We start from the raw sequence: 18244 nt of genomic DNA, 5'->3' as shown, positions 1-18244 counted from the left end.
AGTTTATAATTAGAATTAAACAAAAACAAAAATCATTATTAGGCTCAGTATACAGTGCCTTTGAATACTTGTTTTTTTAGAAAGATGCGTTTGGCCAGAGTGTGTAGCTTCAGGCTCATGCGATGGTGCCTGGAGAGCAGGTCAGCAGTAGAGAATATCCTCTCCACACCTGCAGAGCCACTGGGGATGCTAAACACCCTTTTGGCCACTCTTGCCAGGCTGGGCAGGGATGCGGAGTTGTTATTTCTTCTATACGTCGGCCTTAAGGTTTTTAGGCAAAATAACCCAATCAAAACGGAAAGCTCCTTGAATGTTGGAAGATGCCAGATCTATTGGGCCAAAATCAATTATGGCTTATTGTATAGATAATATAACAAACATGAAGGAAACTAAAAACTTTGCAACAATGACACACTTTGTTATCTACCCACCTCGTTCCTTTCTTTTAGCATGTGCATGCGGTAAGTACACCATCATGCTTTGGGGATAGGTGTCTTTTCAGATTCCACAATGATTCTTTAGTTGTGGACTCTACATCACTGCACTCCCTCTCTTGCTCTTGGTCCTCCTCATCTTTGTAAGTCACCTTGATTTAGCACCTGTGTGTTCTATCAGTTTCTCGCTGAAGATATTTATATTGGAGTGGGCGAGAAGGCCGACACATCAGCCTTCGGGAATCTCGCTCCAGCTCCGATCCTCGTCACATACTCTGATTTTTAAGCATTAGTGGTCGCAAATAAATGTGCATGTTTTGATATCAAAGCAAGAGCTGCATCTACCCACCTGTGCACATTTGTTCATATTCTTTGCTAGTTAGTGAATTATTATCCCAGTTATGGGTAGTTTCTAGTCAACAATTAGGGAGTGGTTGCTTCCTGCAAGAGCACAAAATGTGTGTATTTCTAGTCATCTTTGAAAAGCGAGTTAGGTAAAGAGCTTTTTTTGAATGTCTTATGGGATTTTGGCCTACATTGAACACCACACATTTGCTGCCTCTGACAGAACAGCTATTTCCATGTTAAAATGTTATGGGATGCATTTATCTCCATAGTTTATTTTATTTTAGTCCACCCTGGCAGTCCTACATGATGATCAAATAGTCACAGCAGCCTAATAGTCACAGCAGCCTACACTGTTGACCTCTACGGGATCGCGCCCCCCCCCCCCAATTTAAGAAAGCTTAAATTGTTTTTAATCTAACTGCACTGTCCAATTTTCAGTAGCTATTACAGTGAAAGAATACCATGTTATTGTTTGAGGAGAGCGCACAGTTATGAACTTGAAAATGTATTAATAAACCAATTAGGCACATTTGGGCAGGCTTGAGACAACATTTTGAACAGAAATGCAATGGTTCATTGAATCAGTCTAAAACTTTGCACATACACTGCTGCCATATTCTTGCTTCAGGTCCTGAGCTACATACAGGCAGTTAGATTTGGGTATGTCATTTTAGGCAAAATTTGACAAAAAGAGTTAGATCCTCAGGAGGTGTATAAAACTGTAACTTAAAATGGGTACAGCCTCAGTGTTCACAGTAAACATATTTGAACAATAATCATGTTTGCGCCCGGGCAAACCTGAAATTTGCTCAGTCCTCCAAAAGATTTTAGGAAACTTTGGTGACATGCAGTCTATGTCTTGTCATAATTTAATCAAAATAGCTGTTATGAAAAGCCAAAAAAATAAAAAATGATATATAAATGTTACATTGTTTTTACCTCAAAGATTCTGGTGGTCGGTATGCTCAAAATCCCCATATTTGCTAAAACTGCATGAAAACCTCAGGAGGGGCAACAGGCAACATTGCTGATTGCTGTATGCAGTGCCTACCTTCCCCTTCACTGAAATGCATAAAAATAGTTGTTGCACATGCGCATTCCTGACTCCTACATTCATTTAATTGAGTGATTTCATAGTTTGCGCATGCGTGTAGCCTTAAAAAGGTTGGTCGTCAGAGATACTCGGCTCTTCCTCTCAGTGGTCATGGGCGTGTCTACATAGTTTGGCGCTGGCATCCCCTGAGTGACAACTAACATTAACGAAGCTAGCTACCCACTGGGCAAAAACATCAATTAAAACATCAATTAAAAAATTGATCTAATGACGTTGAATCAATGTGGAAAACGGATTGGATATGCAAAAAGTTATCAACGTAAAGGAATTTTGTGTTTTTTTCACCCAACTTTGAACCTATATCCAATAACATGGTGAAACGTTTTGTTAATTTCTCATGGGAATTCACGTTAGCTGAACCAAATGTAAATAAAAACTAGAGGTTGATATGACGTCTGGACGAATGGATTTAATTTACATTTGCAATTAGCAGGTCACAGGTGAATGAACATGAGAATAACTGTTTTATTACAAATGTGTAAAACATATGTAACTTGCTCTATCATTAACAGGACCACAGAATACACATTTAAGATCTATACGGTAGAAAAGAGAAGATTTTAAGCTTCGTAACGACATCATAACTCTCTGATCAGCTGTTAAGAGAAAATCCCAGATGTTTGCCGTCATTTTTCAGCCCGGCGCCGTTTGCATTCTGCTTGCAGCAACGCAAGTGCCGCTGTAGAATACATGGTCTGTCTGTCTGTTATTTGGTGTGTGTGGTAGAAAGGTGACCTTGCTATTACCTGGGTCACAGTGGCGCCAGTGGTATCAGGTAAGGCTAGGGAGTCTACTTTCCCGAACATGAAAGTTTACATGAACTGTTGGCCGCTTCAATATCTCTTTGAGTGACAGACAGACGGTAGCATGGCATTAAGTAGACTGTGAATCCCACAGTCGATGGTAAACAAGTCTAATAGATAAAAAAGGTATTGAATGCATGAAACATTATTTGCCAAAATTGGAAAGCTGTCATGGTAGAGTAGATAAGCTGGAGAGCTTTGAAGGTGTTCAGTTAAGCTGGCATTTCCCTAGTGAATGGTTCCTTAATGTAACCATTACGTAACTTAATGGTGTGTTCCTACCGCATGACTGCTTGTTCATAGAGACACATCCAGGCTTTGATTAAGAAGAACACAAATAGCCCATATCCTTTGTCATGCCTGTTTTCCTGCATATTGGTATAAGCTACGTAACCAGTTGTGTAATGCTGCTATCTATCTGCCTTCGGGGGATGACCTTAGCTGCACATGACCCCTGACCTCTCAGAGGGCCTGACTGGCCCACAGTACAAAGGCTTTCTCATGTTCCAAGGGGAAGTCCCCTTGAGACTGTCCCACATGCTACATCCTGTTGGTGCCACAAGGGGTGTGTGTGTACGCGATCCAGCCCTCCATGTACTGTTATCCCTCTGAGTCAGCTCTGTAGCCACACACACACACACACACACACACACACACACACACACACACACACACACACACACACACACACACACACACACACACACACACACACACACACACACACACACACACACACACACACACACACACACACACACACACACACACACACACACACATTGACATCCAGACTATTTCTGCAGGCCCTTGTGAATGAGCATCAGCCCCTGTACTCAGATTTTTCACGCATTCCTCCACCATGACGGAGGCATGCACATATAACAGCCTGAGAGTCTCCACCATGACGGAGGCATGCACATATAACAGCCTGAGAGTCTCCACCATGACGGAGGCATGCACATATAACAGCCTGAGAGTCTCCACCATGACGGAGGCATGGACATATAACAGCCTGAGAGTCTCCACCATGACGGAGGCATGCACATATAACAGCCTGAGAGTCTCCACCATGACGGAGGCATGCACATATAACAGCCTGAGAGTCTCCACCATGACGGAGGCATGCACATATAACAGCCTGAGAGTCTCCACCATGACGGAGGCATGCACATATAACAGCCTGAGAGTCTCCACCATGACGGAGGCATGGACATATAACAGCCTGAGAGTCTCCACCATGACGGAGGCATGCACATATAACAGCCTGAGAGTCTCCACCATGACGGAGGCATGCACATATAACAGCCTGAGAGTCTCCACCATGACGGAGGCATGCACATATAACAGCCTGAGAGTCTCCACCATGACGGAGGCATGCACATATAACAGCCTGAGAGTCTCCACCATGACGGAGGCATGCACATATAACAGCCTGAGAGTCTCCACCATGACGGAGGCATGCACATATAACAGCCTGAGAGTCTCCACCATGACGGAGGCATGCACATATAACAGCCTGAGAGTCTCCACCATGACGGAGGCATGCACATATAACAGCCTGAGAGTCTCCACCATGACGGAGGCATGGACATATAACAGCCTGAGAGTCTCCACCATGACGGAGGCATGCGGAGGCATGCACATATAACAGCCTGAGAGTCTCCACCATGACGGAGGCATGCACATATAACAGCCTGAGAGTCTCCACCATGACGGAGGCATGCACATATAACAGCCTGAGAGTCTCCACCATGACGGAGGCATGCACATATAACAGCCTGAGAGTCTCCACCATGACGGAGGCATGCACATATAACAGCCTGAGAGTCTCCACCATGACGGAGGCATGGACATATAACAGCCTGAGAGTCTCCACCATGACGGAGGCATGCACATATAACAGCCTGAGAGTCTCCACCATGACGGAGGCATGCACATATAACAGCCTGAGAGTCTCCACCATGACGGAGGCATGGACATATAACAGCCTGAGAGTCTCCACCATGACGGAGGCATGGACATATAACAGCCTGAGAGTCTCCACCATGACGGAGGCATGCACATATAACAGCCTGAGAGTCTCCACCATGACGGAGGCATGCACATATAACAGCCTGAGAGTCTCCACCATGACAGAGGCATGGACATATAACAGCCTGAGAGTCTCCACCATGACGGAGGCATGCACATATAACAGCCTGAGAGTCTCCACCATGACGGAGGCATGCACATATAACAGCCTGAGATACCTCACCAGGATACCTCATAGCTGCAATGCTTTTCATATAATTACTACGTGTGCAGATGACGGAGGGTTACAGCTAATCAAATGTAATGTAATGAATGGGCTAGCAAGTAGCCAGCTAATCCGTAATCACCTTATCCTATTTCAGGCTTCATGTCATTCATGGTGCAGTCTTAGCATCATCCACATCCACACAATAATATCCTTCTCTGGTAACTGTGTGGTGCAACAGGGAATTGGCTTACCTAGGCTGAAACTACACTACATTACTGCTGTCTCTTCTCCCTAGACCTACTACTAGGGTCCTCCCTCGCCTTTGATTTGCGGTATGTTAGTAGTGCGCCAGAACTGTTGTGCTTTATGATTTTATTAAGAGGAGACAGTTTAAGTGCAGTTAATTCCCCCCTAAAAGAGACCAGGGAGCCGAGATAGAGCTGAAGAGTGTTTTTTGACGAATTTACCCAGACTAAACAAATGGGTGTTTGGCTCTGGCCTTAGCTGCTGAACTCACAGTTCTCCACACATTCTGGGATTGACCATAGTTCTCCATTTTTGTTTAGTGGAACACTCTGCTTTTAGGTTTCTAACCTGACAAACAGTCCGTGTTGCAGCTTTGTATTTCAGCAGATAGCTGAATGAAGTTAAACTCACTGACCGAGTTCTTGTTGCGGACCAGCTATTCTTTCTACCACACTGTGGTATGTGTCCTCTGTTTGCTGATTACCCATCCAGTTCACCACCACCACCACAGTCCATCAAACTAAAGTTCTTATGGGGCCACTGAGGCTGTGGTTGCAGAGCAAATCAACTCCACACACACACGCCTCTCATCAACACAGACTGAGACAACAACCCGAGGATGTACACAAACACAGAGTTAATATGTTAGTTGTGTCGGGGTTTGTCAGACTCCTTGTCGTCGTTATCACCAATAAGCAGTCTCTAGCCTTTTGCTAAAATGTTTTCAAGCGCAGAACGAGTCACTGGTCCTTTTTGAATGCCGTCGCTAATTTTTGGGATGAGAGACTGCAAAACCAAAATGACAAGCATAATTGTTGTGTTGACAAAAGCATTGCTTGCATAACTGTAGCAGCCATTTTGATTGGAAACAGTACTGGTTTGCTTGGGCTAAAGGCTTCTGTGTTCTGTGGTCTATTGGGCAAAAATTGCAGCCCGTTGCCCAGCCAGGCCCTCTCCCCTCTCTCCCTTTGAAGATCACAGGATGTTGTTGCTTAATAATGGGTATTTTTCTAGACATGTAGAATAATCCCCAGGCAGTGTTCCGTCATGCACCATAGGTACCCTGGCCTGTTTTTAAGGATTAATCAGGGGACATACGACTAATGTGAAACATGTTACAGTGTTTCTTGATACAGTGGAAATCGTGCTGCTATCCTCACTCTCTTGTTCTAGCTATACTGTGATGTGCTATTTTGACGTAGTTTTAACTTCAGGATTTTTTGCTAAAATGTTCTGCATGGTACACTCTTAGAAAAAAAAAGGTGCCATCTAGAACTTAATTTGGTCCTTCGGCTGTCCTCATAGGAGAACCCTTTGAATAACTTTTTTTTGGTTCCAGATAGAACCCTTTTACATTCCACGAAGAACCCTTTTCTTAGAGGGTTCTTCATGGAACCCAAAAGGGTTCTACCTGGAACCAAAAAGGGTTCTCCTATGGGGACAGCCAAAGAACACGTTTGGAATCCTTTTTTCTAAGCATGTAGAGTGTGAACTTCTGAAAGACACGCTTGGCTAGCATCTCCTTTCCTCACAGATTTTTGACAGCCAGGGGATGTCCAGATGCTTAATAGGTCAGAGTTCAAGCTCTTTGTGGGAGTCAGTCAGTCGGTATATAGGGCTGTGTGTGTCCGTCCCTCTGTCTGGCTGTGAGGGCTTAGAGCGTCAGGGTGAGATCAGTGGGTATAATTAGAGGCAGTTGATTATCCCTCTATCCCGTCTGTATGTCTGACTCCAACAGTAGCCCATTTACTGAGGAAAGAACTAGAAACTGATCCAGGAATAGAGAGCAGGACCTGCCCCATGATGGATGCCCCCTCACTCCTCCTGATTTATTCATGATGCTGAGCTGACTCTGAGCTTCCTGTTGTCCGGACCCCCACTTCCTGTTCTGTCCTGTCCTCTCCCTAATTAGAATAGTGTTTTTTGTGGGGGTTTTGGAGCTGACCAAATGTACAGGTCGAGTTTCAGCGGTGCCAGAGAGCTAGCCAAGGCACACAACCCCCTCCCCGCACCCCTTTTTTGTGTGAATGCCTTAAGAAATTGATATGGTGTGGAAAACCGCAACCGTAATGCTGATTCTGCAGTTCGCTGCTACAGTCGCTCTCCTGGCCCATCCTAGAGGGGTTTTTTGCCTCTTTTTGCTGTTTCTTTTCCTTCGTCATTCTCAATCTCCCCTCTGTAGCCATGTTCAGCAGTACACTGTTCACCACTCTGCCTTACTTCCACCCTCTGTCCCTGCCTGGTCCTGGCTGCTGGTAGAGATAGAGATGCTCCTCGTTGATGGTGATCACTTCACTGCTCAGTAGGTGGATGATGTATTTGGACCAAGTTACATGTTAAACCAGCACCTGCTTAGTGTGAGGCCAGCAGCAGCAGGCCAGGCTGTCTGGTTCCTGTCTGGGGCTGAGGGTTGGCCTGGCGCTGAGGCTGAGGCTGGGGATGGAGTTGGAGCCTAGAGCTGGGGCTGAAACTGGGGCTGAGGCAGAGCCTGGGACTCAGGGTGGTCGGTGTTAAGCTAGGACTGGGATGTGAGCTTTGATGAGAGCAGAGTGGGGCTGGGGCTTGAGCTGCAGAAGTGGCTTATAGAGTGGGGGTTGGGCAGAGTTATGGTCTGTGTAGTTGTGCTGGTGGTTGTTGAAGGGAATTATAGCTGGAACTTTGACTTCACAGTGCAGGATTAACGAGCCCCTCTATGTGACTGACCGGCACCTGCAAGACTGCAATTCAGTTTAAAGTCTGTTTAAATCCGCTTTTCATTTTGCTGGTGGACATGGGTACACCGTGTGATTTGAGACTCAATAATCAGATTGCCTCTTTAAACTCCCCCCTGCAGAATGTGACTTGAAGCTGATTGCTAAACAATAGTGGGGGTGGATTATCATCTTAAGTAGACAGAAGGTGGACAAGATAACAATAAGTAGGATGGGTTTTCTATTTACTCAGCTCTAGGCTCCCATTGAGCGGTTGCTTCACAGATGAAATGGATGCTGTAATGGGTTGACAAGGGCGGACATTTTCCCCAATGATACAATAAAGAGGTTAGTTGTGACTAGTTCAGCGTTGCTGTTGGAGTCTGTGTAAGGCCTAGTGTGTGGTGCCGAGATGTTTTAATGCCCGGGTAGAGCTGGTTAGACCCCAGCGCCCTGTTATAGGTGGGTATCACGCTCGCCAGCTCTCGTGAGATTCTCCAGAATGGCAGGGGCGAGCGTTGGGCCAGTAAACGAAAGGTTGCTGGTTTGAATACCCGAGCCGACAAGGTGAAAAATTGGTCGAATGGCCATTGAGTAAGGCACGTAACCCTCATTTACTCCATGGGCACCATAGTACTGTGGCTGAGCTTGTAAAACACATTTCACTGCACGTACCTGGTGTATGTGACAATAAAACACGGCCTGCTCTGTTCTCTCAAAACATAAACCTGTGGTGAGGCGTGTTTCTGCGTCACTCTGTACACAAAAGCAGGCAGCCTCAAGCGTGTTTGTGTGGTTTTATGCATTGATCAAAGATAATATAATAACTGGTCCAAGTTCAAAGTGAGTACACAGTACACGAGGAAATAAAGTTAAAGAGGAAGTAAGCGTTGCAGTTGGAAAAGTAATGTGACTTTCTCCTTAGAAGATATTCGTTGCTCACTGTAGTGCAACATTGTCTGTCGTGGTCAGTGTCCCTGCACAGTTGCTCTGCCTGTCTTCCTGTTCATATCTATGAGACTCTACTTGTAATGCAAAGTGACATGTTTGGGATGAATGGCAGGGCTCGTGCCAGCCAGGACTGTTAGGCCTCTCTGTTCACTTCTCAATGGAGACACTTCCTGTTGCTGCTTTGAACAGAGCCACATCACACAGACCAGCTGACTTTGGATCAGGGTATTACATGATTAATGGTGATGATTTTGTTTTCATTTCGCACTTCAGTAAGGCCCATAATTATTTGCACCAATGATAACGACGAGCAAAAAAAAGACTATAAAATAAATAATACAAATACTGAGCAATATTATATGATTGAAAAAAAGTATATTATTGTGTATTTTTGATCACATTTTTGTAGCATGCAGTATAGATCAGTAGTTGTATTATTTATTTAATAGTCTTTTCTGGTCATCTTTATCAAGGGTGCCAATCATTTTGGATATGAGATTTTACATTTACATTTACATTTAAGTCATTTAGCAGACGCTCTTATCCAGAGCGACTTAAACTTAGGCAAAGGAATCGCCTGCTCAAAGGAGTGAAGTTCCACCACATCTACACAGACATGTTTTAAACCTCCAGTCCATGAAAACAGTAGCCTGACGACTCACACTAAATTATTTCGCTGCTCTGTCGTTCGCTACATTCACTACATGACCAAAAATATGTGGAAACCTGCTCATCGAACATCTCATACCAAAATCATGGGCATTAATATGGAGTTGGTCCCCCCTTTGCTGCTATAACAGCCTCCACTCTTCTGGGAAGGCTTTCCACTAGATGTTGGAACATTGTTGCAGGGACTTGCATCCATTCATCCACAAGGGTATTAGTGAGGTCGGCACTGATGTTGTGCAATTAGGCCGGGCTCGCAGTCGGCGTTCCAATTCATCCCAAAGGTGCTTGATGGGGTTGAGATCAGGGCTTTGAGCAGGCCAGTCAAGTTCTTCCACAATGATCTCGAGAAGCCATTTCTGTATGGACCTTGCTTTGTGTACGGAGGTATTGTCTTGCTGAAACAACTGTTGCCACAAAGTTGGAAGCACAAAATTGTCTAGAATGTCATTGTATGCTGTAGCGTTAAGATTTCCCCTTCACTGGAACTAAGGGTCCTAGCCCAACCATGAAAAACAGCCCCAGACCATTATTCCTCCTCTAACAAAATTTTACAGTTGGCAATATGCATTGGGGCAAGTAGCATTCTCCTTGCTTCTACCAATCCCAGATTTGTATATCGGACTGCCAGAGGGTGAAGCGTGATTCATCACTCCAGAGTCACTCAGCTCTTCTGTAAGGCCAATCAGCTTCCAATGTTTATCTATGGAGATTGCATGGCGGTGTGCTTGATTTTGTACACCTGTCAGCAATGGGCGTGGCTGAAATAGCTTAGTCCACTAATTTGAATGGGTGTCCACATACTTTTGTATATATAGTGTACTTTAGTCTGAGAGTGCCAGTCTTGAAGTTGTTTGTGCTGACGAGATCCAGACTCATTGCCAGAGAAGAAACTAACGCCTGTGGGCGTGGCGTAGTGTTTGGCCGGAGCAAGGAGTCTGGGTAGCCAGGCAATAAAAACAGCACACAAAATACTCAACTATTTAGACCTTATTCATCAACAACAAAAGCCCAAACCTCAGGAATTGTCTCTCTCTCAGTCTGCAGCGTTCTACACAGAGAAAGAAAGCAGGGTCGTTCCATATGATTTAATTTACTTTCTGACTGCACCCTTTTTGATTGGGATGAAACCTTTCATTTGCTGAGTGGTAGAAGGGTCCGGAAGGGACTTTTTGGACCTGAATGACAAAACATTCAGGAGATAGAGAGCCTCAAAATGGACCCATTTTGGATAAAACCCACCCCATCATATGACATCCATGTAACGTCGTCTGAGGTGTTTGTGTTGTGACCGCCAACGGTTGAGATGCAGCATACTCTTGAGTTCAAGGTGTCATTTCAGTCTTAAGTCTTCAGTCCACTGCAATTTTGCTGGTACACCATTGAAATATATATTGAATTGAAACTTTTTACTTCCAATTACTACCGGAAAGATGGCCGCTGGTCCATCCACCATCAAATGCCAAATTGAATGGAGATGTCTATTCTATTATGTATATTTCTGTGATTTCAATACGGTTCCCGTGGAGGAGTGACTGTTTTGATTTAGAAACAATGGATATTCCTACTGAAGTCAACACTCTCTGATGTGTGGACCTCCAACCATCTTTGTGGTACCATTTGAAAGTTTGAACGTTTATTCACATTTGAGTCCATTTATCAGCCAATACGCGACACCCATCTTGGATTCAAGAGTATGCTGTGTCTCAACCGATGGAAGGCACAACACAAACACCTCAGATTATGACACAAGTTTCATTAAAACACTTTTTTCTCTCTCTTCTGAATAAATCATCAAATAGTTTAACAACCCTGTTTGTAAGCTTTCACATTGGTATCAGACTCAACCGTTTATCTTTTTCAGTGGTGAAGACATGGTGTCTAAGGGTGGGGTGGGTTTTATGCAACATGGCCTAACTTTGAGCACCTCTAACTTTGAGCACCTCAATCTCCTGAATGTTTTAGCAGTTCGGTTCAAAAAGAAACTTTCTGACCACTTCTACGATGGTCAAACATGTATGGATGGCTTCGTTTCGAATCAAAAGGGGTGCAGTCAGAAAGTGAACGGAATCATATGAAACGACCCACCAGCTAGACGCCTTAGTTTAGAGAAAAGGGGAAAAGGAGAAACCGGGTGGCCATTAAAGGCCCAGGCAACTAAGTTACTGTAATGTGCTCTTAATTATGGTTATTAGGCCTGATTTTTGTCTGTTAAATGCCTCGTCTGATCCCAAGCCTGGTGTTGCTGCAGGCCAAACCGCCATCCGTGGGCTGACTCAGGCTGTTGGCCGATTGTGTGGACTGATACAGAGAAGTGGTAGCGCGAGGCTGGATAATGGCTGCTTACCTCATGCTGCCCTCTGCTTCTGGGTTTACTACTGCAACACTGATGGTCTTTCTCCTCTCTCCACAGTGTCCAGTGTCATGAAACTAAATCCACAGCAAGCTCCGCTATATGTAAGTACTCCACTTTAATCCCAAATCTGTCTGCTGCATCTGAGGAAATGGATTCAAAGCATCAAAACATATTATGGCTATTTTCTATTGCTAATTAAAAGTTATATTTTGGTGACATGTAAATTATATAGTGTTGTTGAAATATTTGGATTAATGGAACCTAAGAATAAAAGAGAGAATTGCATTCATTATATAGATAGATCGTACATAAGATGTATGTGTACATAACATTGGGTTGAGTGAGTGATAGATAGAGGCCTGTCTGTTCTCTGTGACGATGAGGGTGGGTTGTAGGGCTGTGCTGGATAATTGCATGTTGGTGCTTTGTTTGGGTTCGAGCATGTTTCATTCGATTTACACGGGGTATGAGGCGCCCACGTGTCACAAGGGTGGCTGGGCTGGAGACATAACACTGTTACTAGATTATGTGGCAAACCTGTTAGACTCTGTTTAAACATGCAGGTGGTACCTCCCGGTAAAGCTGGTTGTCCATGTTCACCCTGTGTGTTAAACCAGACCGTCTGGTCTATCTGAACATGGATATATAATGGCCGTGTGTGTCTGTGTTGGTGGCGAGGTCCTCGCCCTATCGTCTTAGTGATACCAAGTCTGCTTTGTAAACATAGTTTAGTATTGCTGCTCATATCCTAGAACCGAATGTGTGGGTTAAATAAGTTAAAGATTTGCTTCGACTTTGTTAAGTTGTTCTTGAAATTTTGTATTTTTTTTATGACAAAACATGTTGATGCATCCAGGCAGGGAGGGAAATGTGACATATGACCCATCTCTGTAAAGTAACCAGTGCTTGACTAGCACTGAAATAGGTGCCGGTACTCATTTTGGGTACTGTTTATATTTAGGTGCAGGAACCCCGCAATAGGTTTGAGCTATTATTCTATAAGAGGTGCAGGAACTCAAGAAGTAGAACATTTGAGGTGCCAGGACTCCCGGTAAGCTCCTGCCCAAGTCAGGCACTGAAAGTAATTCCTAAGTGGGCCTTAAAACGGTGACCGAAGCACTTTGTGACCCTTTGACTTGGCAGTGTGACACCGTTTTTAGGGTGCCAGTCAATGTTTTTAGCTGGTCATGTTCATTTCTGCTTCACAATTATCTTTTTGAAAGTGTATTATTATCGAGATTTATTCAAAAAACAATGGGTATGCAACAATGGGTATGCAACAATGGGTATGCAACAATGGGTAATGCAACAATGGGTATGCAACAATGGGTATGCAACAATGGGTAATGCAACAATGGGTATGCAACAATGGGTATGCAACAATGGGTAATGCAACAATGGGTATGCAACAATGGGTATGCAACAATGGGTATGCAACAATGGGTATGCAACAATGGGTCTGCAACGATGGGTAATGCAACAATCGGTATGCAACAATGGGTAATGCAACAATGGGTATGCAACAATGGGTATGCAACAATGGGTATGCAACAATGGGTATGCAACAATGGGTAATGCAACAATGGGTATTCAACAATGGGTATGCAACAATGGGTATGCAACAATCGGTATGCAACAATGGGTATGCAACAATGGGTATTCAACAATGGGTATGCAACAATGGGTATGCAACAATTGGGATGCAAACCAGGTATTCAAAAAGTTGGTTGAATATTTGCAATGCGCAATTTAGTCATCAAACTCTGTTTGAAAGAATGTTTCTAAAGGCTTTCCCAGAAAACCTTCCCAATGAAATGTTGACTAAAAAGTAGGACTACCCGATGATTTGAACCAATCGCGGGGGACATTTGTTTTCGCAAACTCTGCCATCACATGTAACCTACGCTGTACATTGAACAGTACAGCTAGCCAAACACACCAGTCTCTTACTAGGTGAGCAATTGAGTCTAAAGGGCAACTACACCCTCCAATTTCTTATGATGATTGTTCCCAGAGCTCAAAAGTGGTCTTCTGATGTGGTCGTTGTGGATTTAGAATATCCATTTTTTTTGTTGTCATTGCGCAAATGTTTTATTTTTTCTCTCCCCCCTAACAATCACAGTGAATATGATACTGTTAAGTTAATTCAAATGTAATTATTTGTATATGGAGGGTAGGCTATTATAGGCTGTAGGCTTCTTGCTCATTCCGCAAATGAAAGATAACGTTTAAATGTTGCGGACATCATCCGTTTCCCGTGCATGCTAATTTAAAAGATGGCTAGTCATAAATTATCCTGGTTCAGCGCCGGGGAAAATTGGTGCCACCAAATCCTGCCGGTGCCATCAACTGAAAAAGTTGGTCTAGAACCCTGCTCATAAATGGAGTCAATGGACAATGTTATCTGTGTGACAATCTCGGTGATGCGAATGGGAGGCCTGCGTGAGTTAGGGATATCTCAACCATCTCCGTGGCCTATTGTTAGTGTGTAGCATGAGTTGGCTCTAGAGGCCTGTAAACTGGGTGTGTGGGTGTGGCTTTGGATGGGGCCTGGCTTCAAGTTGCCATTGGATCCCTGAGCTGAGCTTTCAGCTCGGCCTGTGGAGCGGGGGAAGAGAGGGGGAAGGGGGGGTTGTTGCTGTGTGATGTGCGCCCCGGCAGCGTCTGATTTCAGCGAGCAGCCACACGAAGAAGGGGATCAGCTGGGCTCAGTGCACACAGCTAGGTCTGGGCTCTCCTCCCGGCAGAGCATTCTGAGCATGCTCAGTACACCAAACAGGAAGCCCAGGGCCATCAGACATATAGTAGGAACAGGCTCCACTCTTCCTCTGACAGCCAGGGGTTTTAATTGGGCAGAGACAGGAGACGTCTGTGTCAAATCAGCACTCTAGATGTGGTTTAGGAAGGAGACGTCGTTCATGCAATATGTGCTGATTCATCCTCATTAACAGGGAGGAAAGCAAACAGAACCTGATCACTCTGAGGATGCGATCCCAGCCCTCCTCTCCACCACAGATATTCTGCGCTCAGACACAAGATCAGCTATTACGACTCTGATCTAATACATTCATACAGTCCTTAGCTAGCCTCAGATCTGAGGCCTGCTGTATTACCAGGGCTGGAAAGAGTACCGAAGTATTGTGACTTTAATTACATTTTATTCAAGTAGAAGTAAAATTACTGGAGTTTAAAAAAATGACTCAAGTAAAAGTAAAAAGTAGCATTTAAAAAGTACTCAGGGTAAAAGTAATTTAGTTACTTTTAAAATTAAAACATTGACCTTGATAATTAGCTAATTTCACTAAGGTTACCTGAATGTTGTTACACGAGATCTTTTCCATACATTCAACGGAAAAGGAAGAGGAAATTAACGTGCAATACTAATTTCACAAACTCCCCCTTTCACTCACTCACCAGGAGTGGAAACTGAAATATCCTCATCAAGTAGAGGTACTGTTACTTCAATTACATTTTACTCAAGTAGAAGTAAAATGACTCATTTGGAAAAATACTCAAGAAAGTACTCGGAAAAGCAACTCAGTTACATTAACAAGAGTAGTTGTAATTCGTACTTTACACCTCTGCGTATTACCTCATTTTGCAGCTCAGCACTTGCTTTAAAACTCTACTTGGCTGAGTTTACTGACGTCAGTCAAGACTGACGTGTATCTCGTGACTAAAACGGTATTCTCTGGAAGCGTGCGACCTATCCCTCTTTGTGCCTGTTGTGGTGGGCCATGCTAACTAGAGGATTCTGTCAGGAATCCAGGAATCCTCCTAAACACTTTGTCTAGGAGTACCTCTCCTACACTCAGCCTGGTGTTGTCTTACCTTCCTCAGAACTAGAAAGCTGCAGATCAACGTGACTGAGATGTGCTGCAGTCTGTGGTCACGCTTTTTTGCTAGCTTCCTGCCTGTGTGTCCGCTGTCTCCTGTGCATTACCACCTGCCACCTTTCTGTTCTAAATATTGAACAGGGAACATAAAAAAAAACAAGCAGCAACTGAACTCAAGTAACCCCTTGTTCTAAAAGAACACATTATAAGTTAAGTGGTGTGAGAGCAGTTGATACGCATTGCTGGTTAGGCCCTGGGGGTTGCAGAACGAGAGAGGGAGTTACTAGCTACACACATGGAGAAGTTCATTCCTTCTCCTCTGTTGGTCTCACTCTCTCTTTCTCCGTCTGTTCCTGTCTCCTCACCTTAGACAATGAGACGGTGAGCTCAGAGTTTGCCCCCCCCTGGCCCTATGGTCCCCTCGCGCTGGGTGTGGTGTGAGTAGAGAGTCAGGAATGTAACAGGGCTGGGGCCACTCGTGACAGTGACTCATTCACATGTGCGGGGTGCGCTAGTGTGGCTGGGTTGTGTCTGTACAGGGACCCATTTCAGCAAGGGATCCTGCACATACAAGCTCAAGAAAAAGCAGTTTTGTTCACCTGATAAGTGTGTTGTAACTTGTTTCATTTGAAGGCTCTGATTTTCAGCTGTCAGGGACAACTCTGGTCATGGCCTTGGTTAAGTGCTAAATAAGTTAGAGCAGGGGAACAGTGTGGCTAATTCAATCAGATGCCCTGCCCTCCGTGGATTTGATGTAATTGTTCCAGCTAAGAGAGCAAATGTAGGAATACAGAGTCTGTGTCCTGCCCTTCTAGAAAGCCTGGGTGTGTGCTGCCGGGATACTTTATGTCCTTGGAGTAATACAGCTGTCCCTGACGAGGAGGAAACACACTCACGCACACATAAACACACACACACACACACTGGGCCCGAGAGCCACCCAGTCTTTTTTGGTGTGAGTGGTGTCAAGGTCAGTCTGTCATTAGAGTACCTCAGTAGCAGGCAGCCAGGCAGGAGCTCCTCCTTGGACTGTCTCTCTCTGGGGTTATTTCCAGTCAGGAGCTCCTCCTTGGACTGTCTCTCTCTGGGGTTATTTCCAGCCAGGAGCTCCTCCTTGGACTGTCTCTCTCTGGGGTTATTTCAAGTCAGGAGCTCCTCCTTGGACTGTCTCTCACTGGGGTTATTTCCAGTCAGGAGCTCCTCCTTGGACTGTCTCTCACTGCGGTTATTTCCAGTAAGGAGCTCTTCCTTGGACTCTCTCTCTGGGGTTATTTCCAGTCAGGAGCTCCTCCTTGGACTGTCTCTCTTTGGGGTTATTTCCAGTCAGGTTCTCCTCCTTGGACTCACTCTCTGGGGTTATTTCCAGCCAGGTTCTCCTCCTTGGACTGTCTCTCTTTGGGGTTATTTCCAGTCAGGTTCCCCTCCTTGGATTCACTCTCTGGGGTTATTTCCAGCCATGTTCTCCTCCTTGGACTCACTCTCTGGGGTTATTTCCAGCCAGGTTCTCCTCCTTGGGCTCACTCTCTGGGGTTATTTCCAGCCAGGTTCTCCTCCTTGGACTCACTCTCTGGGGTTATTTCCAGTCAGGTTCTCCTCCTTGGACTCACTCTCTGGGGTTATTTCCAGTCAGGTTCTCCTCCTTGGACTCACTCTCTGGGGTTATTTCCAGTCAGCTTTTAAAACTACCTCTGATGTTGATCTCTGGAACAGCATCACAAACAACCCAAGAATGCCTAAGAACACGCTAGACTAGAGGCAAACCACTCCAGACCCAAGAGCAGTGGAACCGTTGGATTCCAAATGGAATGGTTGGGACATTTGTTCTGTGAACTTATCTGTCAAACTTCTGGTACACATGTAGCTTACATAATTTGGAACTCATCACATTTTCAAATCCATCAAAAGTATATAAAAAGGAGGAAGGGAAGCTCTGTTAAGGTACACAATAGTAGATTTTGGTAGACACAAGGTGCTCTTTGGTAGACAAAGTTTAAAAACTGCTATGGGTTTTTCCTGCATGAAGTACACCCTGACGAAGGTCATGCAACCAAAACGCGTCAGAGTTGGTTTCCATTCCATACAAATATAGGCATTTTAATGAATTATATGAAAAGTGCCTTGGTCCTTCTTTCTTTTTGATACCTAAAAATTATATTTCACAAACCCCTGCAGGGTGGTCTATTGGCAAATGTTTTGGTTTAGTTCTCTTTTTGCTCTTGCTCTCTTTCTTTCGGCTTCAACACCTGTTGTCTATATTGAGCTTTTACAGTGGAAGTGGCCCAAGGCCCAGTTTACCATTAGTGTGCATGCTCTTCCTCCTGAACACCACTGCATTTTACTCTCATGTTTTGATTCATTCTTTTTTCCAACTAGTCTTTTTTTTTGTCTTCAGCCTTTTCTCATTGTTGAGAAGCACTTCATGGTTTCACTTTGTATTGCTTGGATTTGTTTTAGACTGTGACCTTTTGTACTTTTGATTGCTTGAAATAAAATATTTGTCTTCAGAGGTCTTCCGATTGCCTTTTATATCGCTGATGACAGTCCTGAAGCCTTTTCCA

General features: G+C 44.4%; 2 protein-coding genes across 9 annotated transcripts in view; one reads left to right on the top strand and one right to left on the bottom strand.

The window, feature by feature from the left end:
* Positions 1-18244, top strand: part of LOC124038181 (A-kinase anchor protein 13-like) — a 99320-nt gene that overhangs the window by 10170 nt on the left and 70906 nt on the right. For all 8 annotated transcript variants that reach the window (XM_046353781.1, XM_046353764.1, XM_046353754.1 and 5 more), the window contains exon 2: positions 11908-11951. In XM_046353781.1, the coding sequence (XP_046209737.1) occupies positions 11919-11951 (33 nt within the window). In that variant the 5' untranslated portion in view covers positions 11908-11918. The remainder of the gene's footprint in view (positions 1-11907; positions 11952-18244) is intronic.
* LOC124043524 (putative proline-rich protein 21) lies at positions 45-4917 on the bottom strand. Its single transcript, XM_046362243.1, has 3 exons — positions 4355-4917; positions 3536-4302; positions 45-169 (listed from the first exon to the last, which is right to left on the bottom strand). Exons 1-3 carry the CDS (start codon positions 4915-4917, stop codon positions 45-47), a joined length of 1455 nt encoding a protein of 484 aa, XP_046218199.1.

Source organism: Oncorhynchus gorbuscha, linkage group LG01, assembly GCF_021184085.1.
Source record: "Oncorhynchus gorbuscha isolate QuinsamMale2020 ecotype Even-year linkage group LG01, OgorEven_v1.0, whole genome shotgun sequence".
NCBI classification, from domain to species: domain Eukaryota; kingdom Metazoa; phylum Chordata; class Actinopteri; order Salmoniformes; family Salmonidae; genus Oncorhynchus; species Oncorhynchus gorbuscha.
Note: the sequence above shows the minus strand (reverse complement) of the source record. Positions and strands in the feature narration are given on the sequence as shown.

Coding starts and splice junctions, on each gene's coding strand:
- LOC124043524 (XM_046362243.1), bottom strand. CDS start 4,917: ATGGTGGAGACTCTCAGGCTGTTATATGTGCATGCCTCCGTCATGGTG. Junction 4,303..4,354: donor GTCATGGTGGAGACTCTCAG/GCTGTTATATGT, acceptor GGAGACTCTCAG/GCTGTTATATGTCCATGCCT. Junction 170..3,535: donor GGAATGCGTGAAAAATCTGA/GTACAGGGGCTG, acceptor GTGGCTCTGCAG/GTGTGGAGAGGATATTCTCT.